At 41.8% G+C, this 20,222-nt stretch overlaps 1 protein-coding gene across 6 annotated transcripts; it reads left to right on the top strand.

The window, feature by feature from the left end:
* Positions 1–11,341: 11,341 nt before the first annotated feature.
* Positions 11,342–19,513, top strand: LOC148783179 (cyclin-dependent kinase B1-1-like). 6 transcript variants are annotated; one of them, XR_016050510.1, is made up of 7 exons: positions 11,342–11,795; positions 12,022–12,151; positions 12,452–12,566; positions 12,832–12,922; positions 13,077–13,127; positions 13,324–13,445; positions 19,096–19,513. XR_016050510.1 is itself a non-coding variant. In XM_088859946.1 (7 exons), the coding sequence occupies exons 4-7, from the start codon at positions 12,898–12,900 to the stop codon at positions 19,186–19,188; spliced, it is 327 nt and encodes a 108-aa protein (XP_088716072.1). In that variant the 5' UTR covers positions 11,342–11,795; positions 12,022–12,151; positions 12,452–12,566; positions 12,832–12,897; the 3' UTR covers positions 19,189–19,513. The 6 variants fall into 6 exon arrangements, 3 of the variants coding, with proteins under 3 accessions (XP_088716072.1, XP_088716074.1, XP_088716073.1); XR_016050509.1 differs by having other exon boundaries at positions 13,307–13,445; XR_016050508.1 differs by having other exon boundaries at positions 13,053–13,127; positions 13,307–13,445.
* Positions 19,514–20,222: the final 709 nt, after the last annotated feature.

Here is a 20,222-nt window from a genome sequence, read left to right as displayed (position 1 = left end):
ACCAAGCTCGTTTTACTACCATGCCGAATCAATTACCTACTAGTTTAGTCACTGTGTCGATCTTACTGCCTGGTCAAATTCTTCTTATCCTAATCATAATTCTCTCATCCTTCTCTTCTTCTTTTTGAATGTGCACGCCTGTGTACGTTCACCTAAAGTCAAGGTGGGGTCCCTTGACCTACTTGTCTTATAACATTTGCCATGTGTGTGTGATTGTAGAAACATGAGAATACAGGCCAAGGGAGATGATTCCAAACCAGTTCTATGACTGGGGGGACTTTCTTCGTGATCTAAGAGGACGCTCACGCGAGCTAGCTCGAGTAAGTCTCGGACCCACCTTAAATTCCTCTCTCATCGGTTGGTCCACTTGCCCTCGCTCCTGAGCGAGGTTCCTGAGAGAGTGATCTCAAAGTCTCGAGTTCCCCTGAAACTTGAAACTCGAAACGTGTGCCGCCAGGTCATCCAAATCCAGAGGGCGAGATCGAGACACCTAACCACATGTAATTGAACTGTCGTATGACATCGACGCTGCCTTTCCCGCTCGGCATTAACTACTACCTGCATTATGTGCTTGCCAGAAACGGTACGCCTACTACTGTCCAAACGCTGTCCGGCTCACGCATGCAACCCCGCTCCACTTGATCTGCTTACGACAAGGGCCCACTCAAAGAGTGCCCGGGGCACGTCTCTGCACCACTCTCCTTTGTCGGCACACGAACCCCGTTCCTTGTGTCGCCCATGTGCGGGACCCTCCGTGGTCCCTAAAAAAAGGAAAAAAAGAATGCAGGGTCTTGCAAAAATCAATAATGATGCATTCCCCAACGGTTGGGATGAAAACTCGCAACGACGTCCCAACCATCACACAACAAGCAGCAATCGCCCCACGACCACAATAGGCACTCCATCGGCCATTCCTTATCCCTATCATCGGTAGGGACAAGGACTGCATCGACCCACAAAAAATGGATAGCAACACGCAGCAGCACAAGGCAAAGAAGGAGAACTCAACACAAAGGGTATTTCATTTCGTGAACAACAAAGACTAATTACAATACAATCTGTAACACAAAAAAAAAAAACGTGTACATCCGTTCTGAAGTGGATCCCTTCCCTTCAAAAGACTAACCACCCTCCCGCAGTGGTGGTGTCTTTAAGAGGTGACATCCATCTCTTCAAGTAAGAGTTGAAGAACATGGGGAGCACCACCTCCTTCAACTTATCCTCTAGAGAGAATGACGAGCCCCAAGCGCCTCATACATGGCCGCGAGCCTCATGCCATGGGTCTTGCACAAACAGGGGAGCCTCGCAGCAACAAACTTGCCCTCTGTCATGAGTCCATTGTGACCTCCGCGCAGGTGAACACCTTCACAAGGACTCCCAATGCCCGTGTGCACCCAAAAGGCCGGTGTCAAGCAGTCAGCCCCCGCAATGGGCATCTCTCATGGACCCATCTCTTCAAAGAAAATGAAGTCTCCGCGCTGCCTCTACACAAAGGAGCATAAAAAAAGGAACTTCGTCACAAAGAGGAAAAGCTGCCCGCACTCTCTCCTGCCTAGCCCCCTTTTTTTTAAAAAAGACCTAGGCTCATTAAAGCTTGGTTCTTCCCGAGCACCCTACCACCCAGTTGCTCTGCCATGTGTCACCACAACGGCGCCTTGTTGACTGCAACATTTAAACCTTCTCATGCCTCACCTACTAGGCATTGTTCACGAAGCGTCACTGTCAAATCTCACGATGCCATTCTACTAGCCTAGCGTTATCAACAAATCACACAAACGGATCTTGCACTAAGGCACCACCACCACGTTGAGCTCTCCATCTAACCTCGTCTACCATGCAGGTGCCTCGACAGCGAATGCTGCCCCTACAAACTTCGCCCCCCTCGAGGCATGTCATCACATCGCCCCCCCCAGGGCATGCCTTCACTTCGCCTCCTCGGGGCATGTCATCACTTTGCCCCCCTCGGGGCATGTCTTAATTGCCTCCTCAGGGAATCTCCTCTTCACCACCCCTCGAGGGTGCCTCTTCACCACCCCCCCGTGGGTACCATCTCCTTCACCACTGCGGGTGCCTCTTTACCACCCCCCGCGGGTACCATCTCCTTCACTCCCCGCGGGTACCATCTCCTTCACCCCTCCATGGGTACCATCTCCTTCAACCCCCACGGGTGCCTCTTCACCCCCCCTCGCAGGTACCATCTCTTACACCCCCTTGCAGGTGCCTCTTCACCACCCCTCGTGGGTGCCTCCTCTTCACACACCATGGGTGCCTCTTCACTTCACACCTCGAGCGGACACAACTGTAATTTACCCCACACTGACACAAACCACCTGGGTCACCATAATGCTACTCTTCGGGGTAATGCCCCACAAGGCGAAAAGACACCCTGCCTCAGCCCCCAACTGCTACAATCAACCCGAGGTAGGGTTACACCCTCAAGACTCTCAAGACTCCTCTGTCACGGTTCACTACATTGGTGACCTCTTCCTCCCCTTCAAACCAAAAAAAAAGAAGCCGGGTGCGATGGCGGGTGCGATGGCAATCATCGCGAGTAAAAGAAATTGAGCTTCAGGAGGACATAGCTCAAAAAAAGAGGGGCTATGGGTAAAATCGCCCAATAAAAAAAAAAAGGGGCATGGTGAAAACCCGCAAAGGGCACCATGGGTAAAAATGGCTGGCGGGCATGGCCACGAAGCCATGAATAAAATAGTCCTGAGAAAAAATCCAGGCATGGAGAAAACCCGCAAAGGGCACCCTAAGTAAAAGTGGAAACTAACGGATGGACGTGACCTCGAAGTCATGGGTAAAAGTTCCCCAACAAAGGATATGGTGAAAACCACTATGTTGGTGCCATATCCCCTCAGTCACAACAAAAACCTGTAAAGGGAGCCTGGGCAGAACCTCCTGCTTCTGACCTTCGAGCCAAACCTCCTCATTCCTGCCCCAGTGCCTTGAAAAAAAACTCCAGCCCCTATGCCTTCCAAAAAAAAAATTCTGGCCCCAGTCCCTTCAAAAAAAAAAGACTCCGACCCCATTGCCTTAAAAAAAAAAAAACTTTCGGCCCCAGTGCCTTTAGAAATTTTCGGCCCTAGTGCCACCTTCTGTTTATCTCAGGCCTTAGTGCTGCCTTCTTATTTTCGGCACCGGAGCCTTAGTGCTCTGGTGCCACCATTTTTATCCCGGCCCTTAGTGGCACCACAAAAACAAAAAAAAAAAAATCCTCTCCTCCTCTTCTCTTCCATCAAGCTGTTGCACCCAGGGTGACCACCTCAAAGGCCATCCTCCTATCAAGCCTGGACAATCGCGATGCACTGAGAAACCCTCAGCCAGGCCAGTAGGGCATAAGCCAAAGAGGTACCTTACATGCCGCTTTTCTCATCAAACTCCAGCATCCAAGGTGAAGTCCCCTAAAATGGGACCTCCTCAGAGGCCATCCTCATATCAAGCCTGGACAATCGGGACGTGCCAAGAAACCCCCAGCCAGGCTAGTAGGGCATAAGCCGAAGAGGTACCTTGTTCACCTTTTCTTCCTCCACTAACCTTCAAGCATCCAGGGTGAAGTCCCCTAAAATGGGACTACCTCAAAGGCCATCCTCCTTTCACGTCTGGTTAATTTTGGAGACCCTTAACTGGATCTGTAGGACGTAAGCCAAGAGGAACCTCCTGACGTTTCTGTTTGGATATGGATAATGCACAAGAAGGGCTCCTGCTAATTGGAAGGTCAGGACCTCTCTGGCCAGAATGGGATAAAGCTCAGAAGAAGGGCCCCCACTGATTGGAAAACCGAGAGTTCGCGTTGAGAAGTCCTAAGATTGCCGACGATAGATTATAAGTTTGATCTCCCAAAAAGAAAAACGGATTTCGGAGGGACCAGGAGAAAGCCCCTCAATAAGGCACCAGACCATCGGAAACCACTTTGGCCTCAAGGTCAAGGGAAAAGCTCAGTAAGGTCTACCCCTCGAGGATTGCGTTGTGTCGGTGATCAAGAAAAAAATTTGATCGAGAGATAATAAACACATCTTGGTAAGGATTTATCAGAGGAGCTATGGATTTAAATTTTTCCGAATGTTGCACTTCTCGCTTCTCTCGAAGCGTAACATCCGGAGGGACAAGTTGTTGTACGTCATTTTTGACATACATCCACGAGCCCATGCGAATAAGGAGCGAGCCGGTGACAGTTTGGTCTCGCGAGTTCATGAAACACCCACAGGCCAGGATTGTGCCCAAAAAATAAAGCCTCCAGCCCAGTGACCTGGATGCAGTGCCCTTGCACCAAAGAATGACCCTTCACTTAGCCCTATGATTGTGGTTGAAACTGGGCACCAGACCATCGCCATTGTGCTCAGAACGTCGAAAAACCCCTGAGGAACAAATTTGAGCTCAATCGAACCCCTTTAGAAGGGTCTATGCTCATCCGACCTCGCAGCTCATGGGTTTTACCATAGCATGATGCGACTTCACCAAACCAGTCCTGGAAATGGGGATTGCGACAACGTTTTCCAGCAACAACTTCTCCAACCCATGACGCCTTTCTCTAAACTCAGATAAAGCTCAAATGTTGACATTTTCTAGATCACGCCAGCCCCGTCATTTTGACCTAAGTCACTCGCTGTGGCGTGACCAAGAACCCCCATTGCTCTAAGAAGGAAGGTGGCCGGAGAAACCAAGGAGAAAACAGGGTTCAGTAGGCTCCGGATTCAGTGAAACATAACTCAACATCCAAGCCATGGATTAATGCGAGGAGGAGTTTAGTAGAGTCCCCTCACGAAGAGCTATGTTTTGTTACAACTCTTGCATTCAATCCCTTGTTCAATGGATGCAAGTCCTCAGGTCACCAAAGAAGCAAATCCAGTCGGTTGCTCGAATCCCTGTCTCCGACAGCCTTCCAAATTAGGCAAAGGTACAAATCTGCACCAAATCAGCCCAAACTTGGTGCAAAACGACTGCGATGACCTCCTCTCGGACTTGCAAGTAGAGCGTGTAGCTAAAACAATGCATCTCAAAGATGCATCGGCAAACAAAGTTTGCAAAACTCGCCGAACTTTCACCCTGGGGAAGAAGGCCACCACAACATGATTAAAGGGCATCCAAATGCTCGCAATCATGAGAAGAACAAAGATATGTTGCTGAAAAAACCGAACAGTTGTCGCAAGTTGCAGAACCAGCTCCCAAGGTCTTCCCATGCTAGAGCAGCCTGCATGCAGGGATGGTCTCGTCATTCGGGCAAAAGATCATAGGGATATTTTGGTCATTTGTGCCTAACTTTTGGATTTGTTTTCAATTTATTTAATTTTAATTAAGATTGAATTTTGAGCATTCAACACTGTGTGGTGAATCCTCTATATAAGCAAGCTTAGCTCATTTGTAAAAGAAGGCCAGAAAGTCACCCCAAAAGTCCCCCTTTTGGAAGCTCCAATACCCCAAGGGCTGGGACGAATCAAGGCTAGTTTATTCTTGCTGCCTTGTCTTACTTTATGAGGCCCTAGTCCATTTGGGGGAGGAGAGATAAGGAGAGAGAGAGAAACATTGTGAAGGAGGGTACTCTTGAGTGCGCGGTCTCGCGGACGCTCCAATCACGGGGGTCATCCCACTTCTCCCAAGCTGAGTTATTCCTCCTCCTCTCTCTCTCTCTCTCTATCTCTTTGTCCTACTTCTTGGTGCGTAACCCTCCCCGCATGGCAATCTGTGCCCGTCTGCAAGCTCGAAGATGTGTGCTAACTCGCGGGCCTTCGCCCTCGGCTTTTACCCACACCCCCCTTTAGCAGCTAGCAAATCCTTCTAAAGGGCACCGAGGGAGGAGGGATATCAGGATCCTATCTCAATAGAATAGAGAGAGTGAGAAGAGAGAGATTGTGAACCTGAAGTGGGATCCCGTCAAAACTGTGCGACAAGTAGTTGGAGGGCTTCGTAATTTATCTAAGAGGGCCATCCACCAGGACGTGTCCTCGAACCCCCCAAGCGGCATAAGAACGATTCGCACTCCAGTCACAAAAATCTCTCTCACTGTCGGCCTCCTATACACAAGTAGGAGGGCCCGTGCATCCACAACATACCAGACCTCGGTTGTTGTTCGAGAGAGGGTTTCCTCATCTCTGACATCAGGTATGATTGCTTGCATAAGGTTGGATCCCTAACTAATTTCGCAGGTTCGGCTGGCACAAAAGAAAGACACTCAACTCATGAAGATTGTGGAAGAGATGAAGCTGAGAAAGAGACGAATTCTCTATGAGTAGTGACGACTTGTTGTGATTCAGTGATCAGGTTTGCGTCCCGAATGCTGAGGGTGTAAAGAAAGCTATCTTGAAAGAGACACACCGCTCCCGTTATACTATACATCCGGGAAGCACTAAGATGTATCAGGACTTGAAGAAAACCTTATAGTAAAATGACATGAAAAGGGAGGTGGCACTATTTGTGTCTAAGTGCTTAACATGTCAATAAGTGAAAGCTGAGCATCAGAAGCCCACTGGGTTGTTGTAGCCCTTACTCATGTTGGAATGGAAATGGGAATACATTTCTATGGATTTTGTCTCCAGCTTGCCTAGAACGAGTTCAGGGCATGACATCATTTGGATCATTGTGGACCGGCTGACCAAAGTTGCTCACTTCTTATCGATTTGCACGACCTACACTTTGGACCGACTGACTCAGTTGTACATCAAGGAATTAGTGAGGTTGCATGGAGTTTTGATCAGTATTGTGTTCGACAAGGACACTCGCTTTACCTCTAGATTTTGGGCTAGCCTGCAGTCAGCTCTAGGGACGAGACTTACCTTTAGCAGTACCTTTCACCCCCAGACTGATGGGCAATTGGAAAGGACCATCCAAACCTTGAAAGGTATGTTAAGGGCTTGTGTCACTAACTTTATGGGAAGCTGGGATGACCATTTATCCTTGATTGAGTTTTCTTATAATAACAGATTCCAAGCTAGTATTCAGATGACACCATTTGAAGCCTTGTATGGAAGGAAGTGTAGGTCACCCATATGTTGGGACAAGAACGGTGAAAGAAGGCTTTTGGGGTCAGAAATCGTCTAGGTGACCTTAGATAAGATAACATTGATTCGAAAGAAGCTCAGGACGACTCAGAGTCAGCATAAAAGTTATGTTGATAACCGAAGGAGAGACCTCGAGTTTGAGGTGGGTAATCAAGTCTTCTTAAAGGTGTCGCCAACAAAGGGCATCATGAGGTTCGACAAGAAAGGGAAGTTGAGCCCACACTATATCAGATCTAGGAGAGGGTTGGAAGCATGGCATATCGACTTGCTTACCACCCGTGTTGGCAAATATCCATAATATCTTCCATGTATCTTTATTACGAAAGTATCAGTTCAACCCATCCCAAGTCTTGAGATATGAGCCTATACTGATCAGAGAGGACCTGACGGCTAGTTCAGATACTGAATAGGACAGCGCAAGTGTTGCGCAAAAAGGAGATTCCTCTAGTCCGTGTATTATGACAGTGCCATTAGAGGGAGGAGCCGACCTGAGAATGAGAAGATGAGATATAAGAAAAGTACCCTCAGTTAATTGAATAATAGATGCATGATTTAGAGGACTAAATCCTTTTCAAGGGGGAGATGATGTAAGGTTCAAGACTTTTTCAGTCGTTGATCCTATTTACATTATGAATCATTTCCTATTAATGCTTACCTTAATTTTCTTTTTGATTTGTTGTATAACCTCTGTCTAGTGTTTTGAGTGGTACCGTGTTATTATACGGATCACGAGCTTTCCGATGGTATGAAAATCACTCAAATTCGAGCAACAGTCAGAAATCCATGATCTGTACCCCAAATGTTTTTTTTGCATGCAACCCAATTTGTTGTGCACGCATCCCCATGCATGCACACACTCTTATGTGCATGAATCCCCATGAAAACTCACCCATTCTATTGCACATGATTACATCGTGCATGCCCCACATAAAAGGATTGCACACATGCACTCTCTCTCCTCTCACATGCTCTCTCTTCATGCATGCCTTCTCTCTCCTCATGCATGATCACTTGAGTGCCATGTGGCACATGCATGCTTCCACCTCCATCATTGTGTTCCTTATGCACGCCTTCTCTCTCTTCATGCAAGATCACTTGAACGCCATGTCGCACATGCATGCTTCCACTTCCATCATTGTGTTTCTCATGCATGCTTCTCTCTCATCATGCATGATCATTTGAGTGCCATGTGGCACATGCATGCTTCCACCCCCCATGCTTATACATACCCCCTATCCACTCATAAATTTGGTTTTATCTCTCTCTCCTCTCACTCCCTGTGTGAAGCTTTTAACTAGAGGTCAAACTACTTTGAAATATTAAGTAGGCTAGTCTAGTTTAAAATTGGTTTTGGAGTCATAATAAAATTCTTTATTGTTTGAAAGTTATGGTCATTTTTCAAGTAGGGTGTCACCCTAGATTTTCTGTTGTGCAAAATAGAAATTTCATTCGAGAACATCAAATAGTTTTACAGACTTTATACCAATATTTGGGGTTACTTCCTATATAAAATTTGTCTTTTTATGAGTCTCGATTGTCATAAAATTGGTTGTAGGGTTAAATGAACTTTAAATTTAATGATATGGCCTTCAAGGTGGACATTGTTCACCTTGAAAAACCAGAAATAGGACATAGTGATGTCTATTGTATTGATATATAACATGATGATGATATGATAATGTCTCTTGAATTAATAAGTATGATAATATGACATAGTGATGTCTATATATATCATGCTATCGACATGATAATGTCTCTTGAGCTGTTTAGCATGATAATATGCCATAGTGATGTCTATTGCATTGATATATAGCATGATATTAACATGATAATGTCTCTTGAATTCATAAGCATGATAATATGAAATAGTGATGTCTATTTTATTAATATATATAGTATGCTATTGACATGATAATGTATCTTGAGCTGATAAGCCTTATAATATGACATATTGATGTTTCTTGTGATTATATGTATATCATGTTCTGGGCATGTTGATGTTTTTGTGATTATATGTATGATGTGCTTCTAATATGATTCATGTGCATGGAGGCATGGTTCTGTTATATGATCCATGCATGGTTACATGCTTTTGATAAGATATGTGTGTATGGTGACATGCTTCTGATAAGATATCTATGCATGATGACATGCTTTTGATAAGATATGTGTGCATGGTGACATGCTGTTGATAAGATATCTATGCATGATGACATGCTTCTCATAAGATATGCGTGCATGGTAACATGCTTCTGACGAGATATGTGTGTATGGTAACATGCTTCTGATAAGATATGCGTGCATGGTAACATGCTTCAGACAAGATATGTGTGCATGGTAATATATTTTTTACAAGATATGTGTACATGTTAACATGCTTCTGATAAGATATGTGTGCATGGTAACATGCTTCTAACAAGATATGTGTGCATGGTAACATGCTTCTGATAAGATATGTGTGCATGATAACATGCATCTGATAAGATATATGTGCATGGTAACATGCTTCTGACAAGATATGTATGCATGATAACAAGCTTCTGATAAGATATGTGCACATAGTAATATGCTTTTACAAGATTTGTGTGCATGGTAACATGCTTCTGATAAGATATGTGTACTTGGTAACATGCTTCTGACAAGATATGTGTGCAAGATAACATGCTTCTGATATGATATATGCGCATGGTAACATGCTTCTGATAAGATATGTGTGCATGGTAACATGATTTCAATAAGATATGTGCGCATGGAGACATGCTTCTGTTATAATCTGATAAGATATTTGTGCCAACACTTGTGATCTTTCCATGCTCTCTATGATAGGATGAGAGTTAGGAGTGTGTGTGTTTGGGTGATCGCTCCCCCAAAACTTTTGTGAGGCATTACATATTTGGACCTCTTTGGTAGTGTAACGCTCTCTCGCTATAAGAGCACATGAGAGGGTTGTGTTTTGCAAGGGCAGTATCTATCAAAAGCTCCAAAGCGTGTTGGGGACGGTGTACATGTGTGAGGCACTACACAGTAGATTTACCCATCGGTGGTGCTTCTCTCCTAGTTGTAATGGTAGAGGCTCTAAGCATCAGGATTTGATTGGCCTGATGGGTGGGGCTTCTACTTCTGGAGTTCGTTGGTATCTCTCGATCTTGATTATGCGTATTACATACATGCTTAATTATTTTGACGTATTATGACGCTCATGCCTGATTGATTTAATCGACTTCGTATTACAAACATATCTGACTAATCTGATTAGTTAGTACTCCACAATGAAATAAATCATGCATAACACGTTTGTTTAAATATGAATTTGACACATGACTCCATGTTTTGTAAGACTTGCATAAAACCCTAATTATTGTCATGATATAATATTTGTAAGCATGTAAGTAGGACACCTATATCTTATTTACTGGGTTTTACAACTCACTCTTTTAATTTTTTGTCCATGTAGAGTGATAGCCAACGTGATTGGAGTTGTCTCTTGGTAGTCGCGCTTGGGGTCCCTTACTCCCCTTCTGTTGAAGCTCCAGTTTACAATATATGTTTTGGTTGGCAGTCTGGCCATATAGTCCATTTTGATTTGGTAATATGTCTTGATGTTGGGCCTTTTGTACCTTGGACTTTTATGTACTATTTTAGACTGTTATATGTATTTTGGAACTTGTTTGTCCAGCAGACTATGGTTATGTATATTGTGTTTCGTTTTTCATTTCTTTTGTGGCTGGCTTTGATACTGTAAATTCTTTCTTTTTCAAACTGCTGAACACGCTCTAACCCGAGTGACACTTGCTACTTGTGGGCGTGACCCCACGCCCTATGGTCCTCCTGCGGGCCCCGACCTAGCCCTAAGTGGGTTCGGTGGGGACGGTATGGAAATTATAGTGCTTTGTATGGGCTTATATTTGTTATAACTTTACACTTGGGGCAGGCGGTGGTTGTAGAAGGAGACACTTTGCTAAATACAAGTTGTGCTTGTTGGAGCAAAGAGTTCATTGAAAATTTAGGACTCTTTGGTGTGAGGTCATGGATCTATGGAATAAGGTAGATGTGTCCTTTTTGAATGTTTACAGAGAAGCAAAGGGGGAGGCTAATTCCTAAACTAAACAAGAAGTACACTCATGCTCGTTGGTAGCTAATAACCTACTGGGTATGCTATGACCTTTTTCTTCATTATGACATTATTACAATGTGATTTTCATTGGTCTGAATATAATCCTATAATAAATAAATAAAAATATATTGAATCTATGAAACTCTTTTTAGTAGCCAATTTCACATCCATCTACTGTTATGGTCATGGAAATTATATAAGTACATTAAAGACCATGCATAGAGTCCCTGGTAAACGATTTTTGAACTGCATAGTGGCTTCCGAAGTTAGGGTTGGTACAGTTGTGAAATAACAAACCACCTTCAAAAAACAGTCCTTTGTTTTATTGCTGGCCACACTTATCCTCACTCACCCTAATCTCTCTCTCTCTCTCTCCTCTTATTCACCTCTCAAATCAACTGATACTTCTTCCTGAAGAGTCTCATCTCATACCCCACTCTCTCTCTCTCTCTCTCTCTCTCTCTCTGTATCTGTGTTTCTGAAATGGTGCTCACGGATTATCACATTCAAGAGAGTTTAGGAATAGACGCGCAGGGAGAGACTCTGAGAGCCATTGTTTTCAAGGACTTATCGTCAGTCACCTTGAAGATTCTTCCCTTCAACACCTATGACGGGCCCCTCCACAACTTCTCTCAAGAAATCTCAATCGTTTACTCAATCCCGAGCTCGATCTACATAGCGCAGTCCGTACCTCAATCTCTCCCCTCCCCTCTCTCTCTCTCACTCTCTATCTCTCTCTCTCCATTCCATTACAAGAAAGATAAAGAGTTGCCCACTTAATCTTCCTTCATGAATCATGATGAAGTAATTCTTGGTTGAATTCGTTGATCTTTGTGGCGTTTAGATATCTATTCATCAATTGTTTGGTAATTCTGTGTTTGCTTTCTTTTTCTTTTATGTGTTTCAAAGAATTTTAGGCCTGGATATCTATGTGGATCAATTTTGGAGGGCCGGGATCTTCCTGATCTTTGAGGGCATAGATACGGACCTCAAAGAATTCATCAGATTAGAGCAACAGTTGAACCCCAAACTTATCAAGGTGTGTTACCCCCTTCATTTGCTTCTTATATACTCTCTCTCTCTCTAAGAATGGGCATGTGTTCTTTGTTTGTTAGTTTTTAGAGAATGAAAAAAACACCATTACTGGGTCTTCTTTTCCTGTTTCAGAGCTTCATGTACCAGCTTTGCATGGGTGTGAATTACATTCACAGTTACTCAATTATTCATACGTTCTTGATTTCATTAACCCACCATCTCTTTTTCTCTCATCTTCTTTTTCTTCTCAGAATTTCTTTGTTATCATCTGTTTAAATAAAACATAATTGATGAACGATTTCAGGGATTTGAAACCGAGAAATATTTGGGTGAACACGCGAAAGGACGTGGTCAAGATTGAGGGCTTTGGGTTCGCAAAGAGAGATCACACCCGACAAGAAGAACACGTATTTCCTGAGGTTCTTTTCCTTCTTTACTCTTCAATTTCATGGTTGTAAAATGAACATTTGTTTTCCTTTCTCTTTCTTTCTTTTCTTCTTACAGTTCTTCTATTCCATGTTTCTGTTTCTTGAATTGAAATTTGAAAATTTTGGTTCTTTTCCTGTTTCTTGTATAATCTACAATTTCATGGTCCCAAGCTCATTCATTCATTCTTTTTTTTTTTCTACGTTCTACAAATAATAAATATTGGGTCCTTACTCTCTCTGTAAATGAATGTATCAGGCGGGTGTTTCATGGTACAGAGCTCCTGAAGTGTTATTGCGTGGCCAATATTCAACCCCATGCGATATGTGGTCCCTCGGTTGCATATTTGGTATATCCGCATGTTTCTTTCTTTTAATACACATTTTGCATGCATATTTTCTGTAAAATTTTATGCCTGATACTCTGAGATGGGCACTTTTGTTCCTGATTTTCAATTATTTCTCTCTCACTTTTCTTAGATCAGGTGAAATGGTTTCGCGCAGACTCCTGTTTGGTGAATACTCACAAATCCAGCGGTTACATGAAATTTTTCGGTAAGTCATCTCTTGAGTGAGAGAGAGATTTTTCTTGGATTTTTTTTTTTTTTTTGAACTTTAACCATGAGAAGATGGGTTTTTCTTCCGGTGCTTGAATACGTATTATTGCAAGGTAATTTCACTCGAAATAAGTGGTTTGTGTTTCTAATTTATGAATGCATATTGTGATTTTGGAGATTGGTGGGAATCCCAGATGTAGATGATTGGCCTGATTTGTGGACATATGAAGTTTGGCATCAGTATCCACAACGGCGTAGAAGAGACCCCTCCCTCTTCTTCCCCACTTTAGAACCTGACGGCCTCGACCTTCTCTCTGTGAGTTGTATACATACATGCGAAGTGATTTCTTGCAACGGTCCTATGGTCCTATAATAATATAATTAAAAAATATTAAAAAATACGTAACTACCTTATTTTTTACCATAATTTTTAAATATACAATCTTTTTATTCTAATGAGCAATTACCGAAGAGAGAAAATATAGAATGAGACCATTTACCATTGATATAAGGTAGTCACATTAATCTTGACCATTAGATGTGAAATTGGGTGGCTGTAATTATTCCATTGACCAAGCTCAAACTTCAAAAAAAAATTTCTTGAACTTTATGACACATCCAATCTATCAAATTTCACATCAAATGGTTCTAAGGAATTGTGACCACCTTGTATCAAGGGTAAATTGTCTCATTGTATACAATCCCTTACAAAAACGTAAAATTTGAAAATATTCTCTAAAAAGTATTCAAAAGAAAAAGATGATTTTAAATTCGTAAAGGCCTACATCTTGAAATTCATCAAATTGATCGTCGAGATTCATAGTTGGAGGGCAATCATTTTGACCATATCTAGGTGCAAATTGAATTTTATTCTTTTTGAAAAATGATTATTGGATGAATAGAGTGTAAGTTCAAAATGTGTGTCATGTAAATGTACAAGTATAGTTTTCTATAAACATAGTTCTATTATATTACAATGACACAATGACATGAAATTATTTCCCATATACATACACATATACGTAGGAATTTTTTTTTATAAGATTACAATCTTAAATTGTAGAATTAAGGTGCACCTAAAAAATCCATAAAAAAGGCCGATTTTTATGTTGAAAAACCTTCTAATTGAGCTTCTCAACATCAAAATTAATGGAAATTGAAAGAAAAAAGATTTCGAATCTCAAAACTAGTGCATCTTGCAGTACATTATTATATCATCTATTTTCAAGATTTTCAAGTGTTTATAGTTCTACTTGATTTGAACCATTTTGGAGTTTCAAGTTTTATAAATAAAGCTAAAAGTAAAATTTTTAGGTCATCGTACAAATTTTTTGCACCAAAATTACATTTTATAAATAAATTTTGGAGTTGCGTCTTACTTTGATCGTTAAGGTTATAATCTTTTTGTATATGATTTGGATGTATTTGAAAAAGATTAAATTTTGGAGTTGCGTCTTACTTTGATCGTTAAGGTTATAATCTTTTTGTATATGATTTGGATGTATTTGAAAAAGAATGGTGTCTGTCAGTTGCCATAATTGCTATTTTAACATTTTTTTTTTTTTTGTTTTTAGAATTTTATAATATATATATATATATATATATATATATATATATATATATATATATATATATATATATATATATATATATATATTTTAAATCAATTTTTCCACTCTGCATATAAGCTTGTTTTAAATATTTAGTTATAGGCTGTTTTAAATATTTAGTTATAGGTTTCAGTCTATTTGTACTGCATTTTTTTATTTTTCAGATTTTTTTTAAAAACATTTTAAGGGTAAAAGACCAACTCGACATCTCAGCGAAGGGGTGAGGTGAGTCCCGGCCCACTAATTGGGTGTGTATTCCGATTAGGCGTAGAAGGACTTACATCTCGTTTTGACTTTTCTATTTTGGTTTTTTTTTTTTTTTTTTCTCGGCAGGCTTACGTGTTTATTTTCAGCCCTTGTCACAGTGCAATTATCTTCCTTCCTAGATCAATGTTCAAGCATATATATTAATCACATGGCCGCTGTGGAAGCATACAATAAATGTCAAGTTAGAAAGCTTGAAATACAATATATAATAATAGAAAAAATTTACATAAGATCGTAACTTTAAAATGTAGAATTAAGGTGCACCTCAAAAATCCCTCATAAAAGTTTTTTTTTTTTATATTAGAAAGCCCTCTAGTTGATTATCTCAATATCGAGATGTAGGAATATGAAAAGAAAAAAAATTTTGAATACTAAAAATAGTGTATCTTGCAACACATTATTTAGATGGTTCATTTTCAATATTTTCAAGTGTTTATTGATCTATTTGATTTGAATTATTTTTGGGTTAGAAGATTCTATAATTAGAGATGAAAATAGATTCTCAAGCCATCTTAAAAATGTTTTGACACCAATTTTGTTGATGCCCCTTAATTTGATTGTTTAATGTTGCAACTTTATACAAACCACAATATAATTATTAGTTCTATTTATGTAAAGGAAAAGTTTATATAGAGCCGAGACTCTAAACAATAAAATTCAAGCCAACCCAAAAAATTTCACTAGAAGAGGTTGTTTTGATGCCAAAATATCCTCGAATCGATCATCTCAACATCAAGATGCATAAACATGATCCATACTGCATGACCGTAAACTGCTCCGCGTCGGTCCATACTGCATGACCCTAAACTGCTCAAACTTTGTGCATACTGCAAGACCCTAAACTGCTCAGCCTCAATCTATATTGCATGATCCTTAACAGCTCTGCCTCAGTTCATGCTATAGGACCCTGAACAGCTCAACCTCCTTCCATACTGCATGACCCTAAACTGATCACCCTCGGTCCTTACTGCATTACCCTAAACTACTCAGCCTCCGTCCATACTGCATGACCTTAAACTGCACAGCCTTAGTCCATATTTTATGACCCTAAATTGCTCTGCCTTGGTCCTTACTGCATGACCCTAAACTGCTCAGCCTCGGTCCATATTGCGTGACCCTAAACTGCTCAGCCACCGTCCATACAACATAACCTGAAACTGCTCAGTCTCGGTCCATACTGTATGACCTTAAACTGCTCAGCCTCGATCCATACTGCATTACCCTAAACTTCTCAGCCTCAGTCCGTACTGCATGACCCTAAACAACTTATTCTTGGTCCACAGTGCATGACCCTATACTGCTTAGCCTCGGTCCATAAGCCATGACCCTAAACTGCTTAGCCTCGGTCCAGACTGCATGACCCTAAACTGCTCAGCCTCGGTTCAGACTGCATGGCCCTAAACTGCTCAGGCTCTGTCCATACTACATGACTGTAAACTACTCAGCCTCGGTTGCATGATCCTAAACTGCTCTGCCTCAGTGCATACTATAGGACCCTAAACTGGTCAGCTTCTATCCATACTGCATGACCCTAAACTGCTTTACCTCGGTCCTTACTGCATCACCCTATATAGCTCAACCTCGGTCCATACTGCATGACCCTAACTGGACAGCCTAGGTCAATACTGCATGACCGTAAACTGGTCAGGCTATGTCCTTACTGCATGACCCTAAATAGCTCAGGCTCGGTCCATACTGCATAGCCTCGGTCCACACTGCATGACCCTAAACTGCTCAGCCTCGGTCCCAACTGCATGACCCTAAACTGCTCAGCCTCGGTCACAACTGCATGACCCTATACTTCTCAGGCTCGGTCCACACTACATGATCCTAAACAGCTCAGCTTCGGCCCAAACTACATGACCCTAAGTAGCTCAGCCTTGCTCCATACTACATGACCCTAAATTGTTCAGCTTCGGTCCAGACTGCAGGACCCTAAACTGCTCAGTCTCGGTCCATACTGCATGACCTTAAACTAGTTAGCCTCGGTCCACACTGCATCACCTGATACTGTTCAGCCTCGGTCCATACTGCATGACCCTAAACTACTCAGCCTCAGTCCATATTGCATGACCCTAAACTGCTCCATCTCGATCCTTACTGTAAAACTCTAAATTGGTCAGCCTTGGTCCATATTGCATGACCCTAAATTGCTCAGCCTCGGTCCATACTGCATGACCCTAGACTTCTCAGCCTCGATCCATACTGCATGATCCTAAAGTTCTCAGCCTTGGTCCATACTGCTTGACCCTAAACTGCTCAGCCTCGGTCCATATTGCATGACCTTATACTGCTCAGCCTCGGTGCATACTGCATGACCCTTAACTGCTCCGCCTTGGTCCATATTGCTTGACCCTAAACTGCTCTGCCTTGGTCCACATTGCAGGACCCTAAACTGCTCTTCATTTGTCCTTACTGCATGACCTTAAATTGCTCAGCCTCGGTACATACTGCGTGCCCCTAAACAGCTCCGCATGGATCGAGGCTGAGAAGTTTAGTGTCATGCAGTGTGGACCGAGACTGAGCAGTTTGGGGTCATGCAGTATGTACTGAGGCTGAGCTGTTTAGGGTCATCCACTATGGACCGAGGTTGAGAAGTTTAGGGACATGCAGTATGGAGTGAGGCTGAGAAGTTTAAGGTCGTGTAATAAGGACTGAGGCTGCGCAGTTTTGGGTCAAGCAGTATGGGGCGAGGCTCAGCAGTTTAGGGTGATGCTGTATAGGTTGAGGTCGAGTAGTATAGGGTCATGCGGTATGGACCGAGGCTGAGCAATTTTGGGTGATTTTGTATGGACAGAGACTGAGCAGTTTAGGGTCATACCCTATGGACCGAGGTTGAGCAGTTTGGGTCACACTGTACGGACTGAGGCTGAGCAGTAGAGGGTCATGCATTATGGACCCAGGTTGAGGAGTTTAGGCGCATGAAGTATGGACTGATGCTGAGCAGTTTAAGGTGATGCAGTATGGACCGAGGCTGAGCAGTTTAGGGTCATGCAGTAGGGACCGAAGCGGAGCAGTTTAGGGTCATGCAGTATGGACCGAGGCTGAACAGGTGAGGGTCATGCAGTATGGACCGAGGCCAAGCAGTTTAGGATCATGTTGTATGGACCGACGTAGAGCAGTTTATGGACCGAGGCTGAGCAGCTTAGGTTCATGCAGTGCGGACAATGGTAGAGCAGTTTAGGATCATCTTAGATGGACCGAGGCTGAGCAGTTTAGGGTCATGTAGTATGGACCGAGGTTGAACGGTTTAGGGTCATGCAGTCTAGATCGAGGCTGAGCAGTTTAGGGTCATGCAGTATGTACCAAGGCTGAGAAGTTTAGGGTCGTGTAATATGGATTGAGGCTGTGCAGTTTAGGGTCATGAAGTATGGACTGAGGCTGAGCAGTTTAGGGTCATGCAGTATGGACCGAGGCAGAACAGTTGAGGGTCGTGCAATATGGACCGAGGCTGAGAAGTTTAGGGTCAAGCAGTATGGACTGAAGATGAGCAACTTAGGTTCATGCAATATGAACAGAGGCTGAGCAGTTTAGGGTCATGCAGTATGGACCGAGTCTGAGCAGTTTAGGTTCAAGCAGTATGGGTCGAGGCTGAGCAGTTTAGGGTCATGTGGTATGGACCGAGGCTGAGCAATTTAAGGTCATTCAGTTTGGACCGAGGCTGAGCAGTTTAGGGTCATGAAGTCTGGATCGTGGCTAAGAAGTTTAGGATCATGTCGTATGGACCGAGGATGAGCAATTTAAGGTCATGCAGTATGGATTGAGGCGGATCAATTTAGGGTCAAATTTAAAAAATAGTGTATTTTGTAATGCATATTTGGACCGTCAATTTTCAAGATTTTCAAGTTTTCATAGATCTGCCAAACTACACTATTTTTGAAGCTTTAAACTTTGTAAATAAAGATGAAAATATATTTTAAGGCTATCACAAAAGATTTTCAGTATTGAAAGCACATTTCTCGATACTATTTAAAGGTAGGCTCTAATTTGATTGTTTAGAGCCTAGGCACTATACAAACCGCACCCTTTTATATAAAGAGTTTGTATGTTTTTTTGGAACTCTTTATTCATTAATATTTTGTTCGACAGAAAATGCTTCAGGTGAATCCCGCCACACGCATCTTGGCAAGGGACGCCTTGGACCACCCCTACTTCGACACCCTTGACAAATTGCAATATTGAATCCTCTCTCTCTCTCTCCCTCTCTCTCTCTCTCTACAAACTCTACATGTGAAGGTCTAGTATTATATGAATCCCTCTTTCTCTCTTTCTCTCTCTCTCTTCTTCAACTCCATTTGTGCATTTGTGTGGCTCATTGACTTTCTTTTGTACTAATTCGGACCTCAAGGATAGCAGTAAGGGATGATAATATTCAGGTGTTGAATCTCGTTTCCATTTTGTGGAATCCGAGTTAATGAATGTGAAAGCCTTGGACATGTAAGCTTTAATGAATGTGAAAGTCTCGGACATGAAAACTTTGCAGCAATAATTTGATTGGGAGTGATATCATGTCAGTTTGTTATAGTAATATCATAGAACCATATTACTAGAAAAACATATCTGTGGCATTTGTATGGCCTTAAATTTTGTACATAAATTGTCTTCATCCTATTAACACTCCTAAAATATAAAATTCAATTTGTAAATATGGTCATAATGAGTTCTTTCTAATAATAAATTTAGATCATCCATTTAGTGAATATGAAGATTTTGGCCTTTATGAATTTGAAATCAATTTTTTTTTTTAATATTATTAATCTAATGATATTAAAATTATCTATAAGTTGTGGAAAGAAAAAATATCCTTTTAAGGTTCTATTTTCACATGTTGTTTTTTTGTTTTTTGTTTTTTGGTTTTTTCGTGTTTTTTTTTTGATTATTCATTAAAATAGAAAAGTATATATTTCAATATTGGGGTAAAATAGATGGCCCTAACATAGTTTTTGAAGATTGTCATTATAATACTGTAGAACCATTGCATGAAATGTCTCCCCTTATTTAAGTTTCAATTATTTCAAAGGAGGAGATGAAATACCGTTTACTTTTTAACTTCATAAAAGATGATTTCTATTATTCTCTAGAATATTTTTAACATTATGCCTCTCTTAATAGTGTCCATGCTGTGGTACTTGTCCATCGTATTTTATTTTATTTTGTTTTCTCAGTTATAAGTTTGTCTTGTGAAATTATTGGAATGTGATGAAAATATTTACGAA

The sequence above is a fragment of the Amborella trichopoda genome, chromosome 2 (genome assembly GCF_054954075.1).
Source record: "Amborella trichopoda isolate Santa Cruz 75 chromosome 2, AtrichopodaSantaCruz75HAP2 v2.0, whole genome shotgun sequence".
NCBI classification, from domain to species: Eukaryota; Viridiplantae; Streptophyta; class Magnoliopsida; order Amborellales; family Amborellaceae; genus Amborella; species Amborella trichopoda.
The sequence above is the reverse complement of the archived record's forward strand: the minus strand, read 5'-3'. Positions and strand labels throughout refer to the sequence as shown.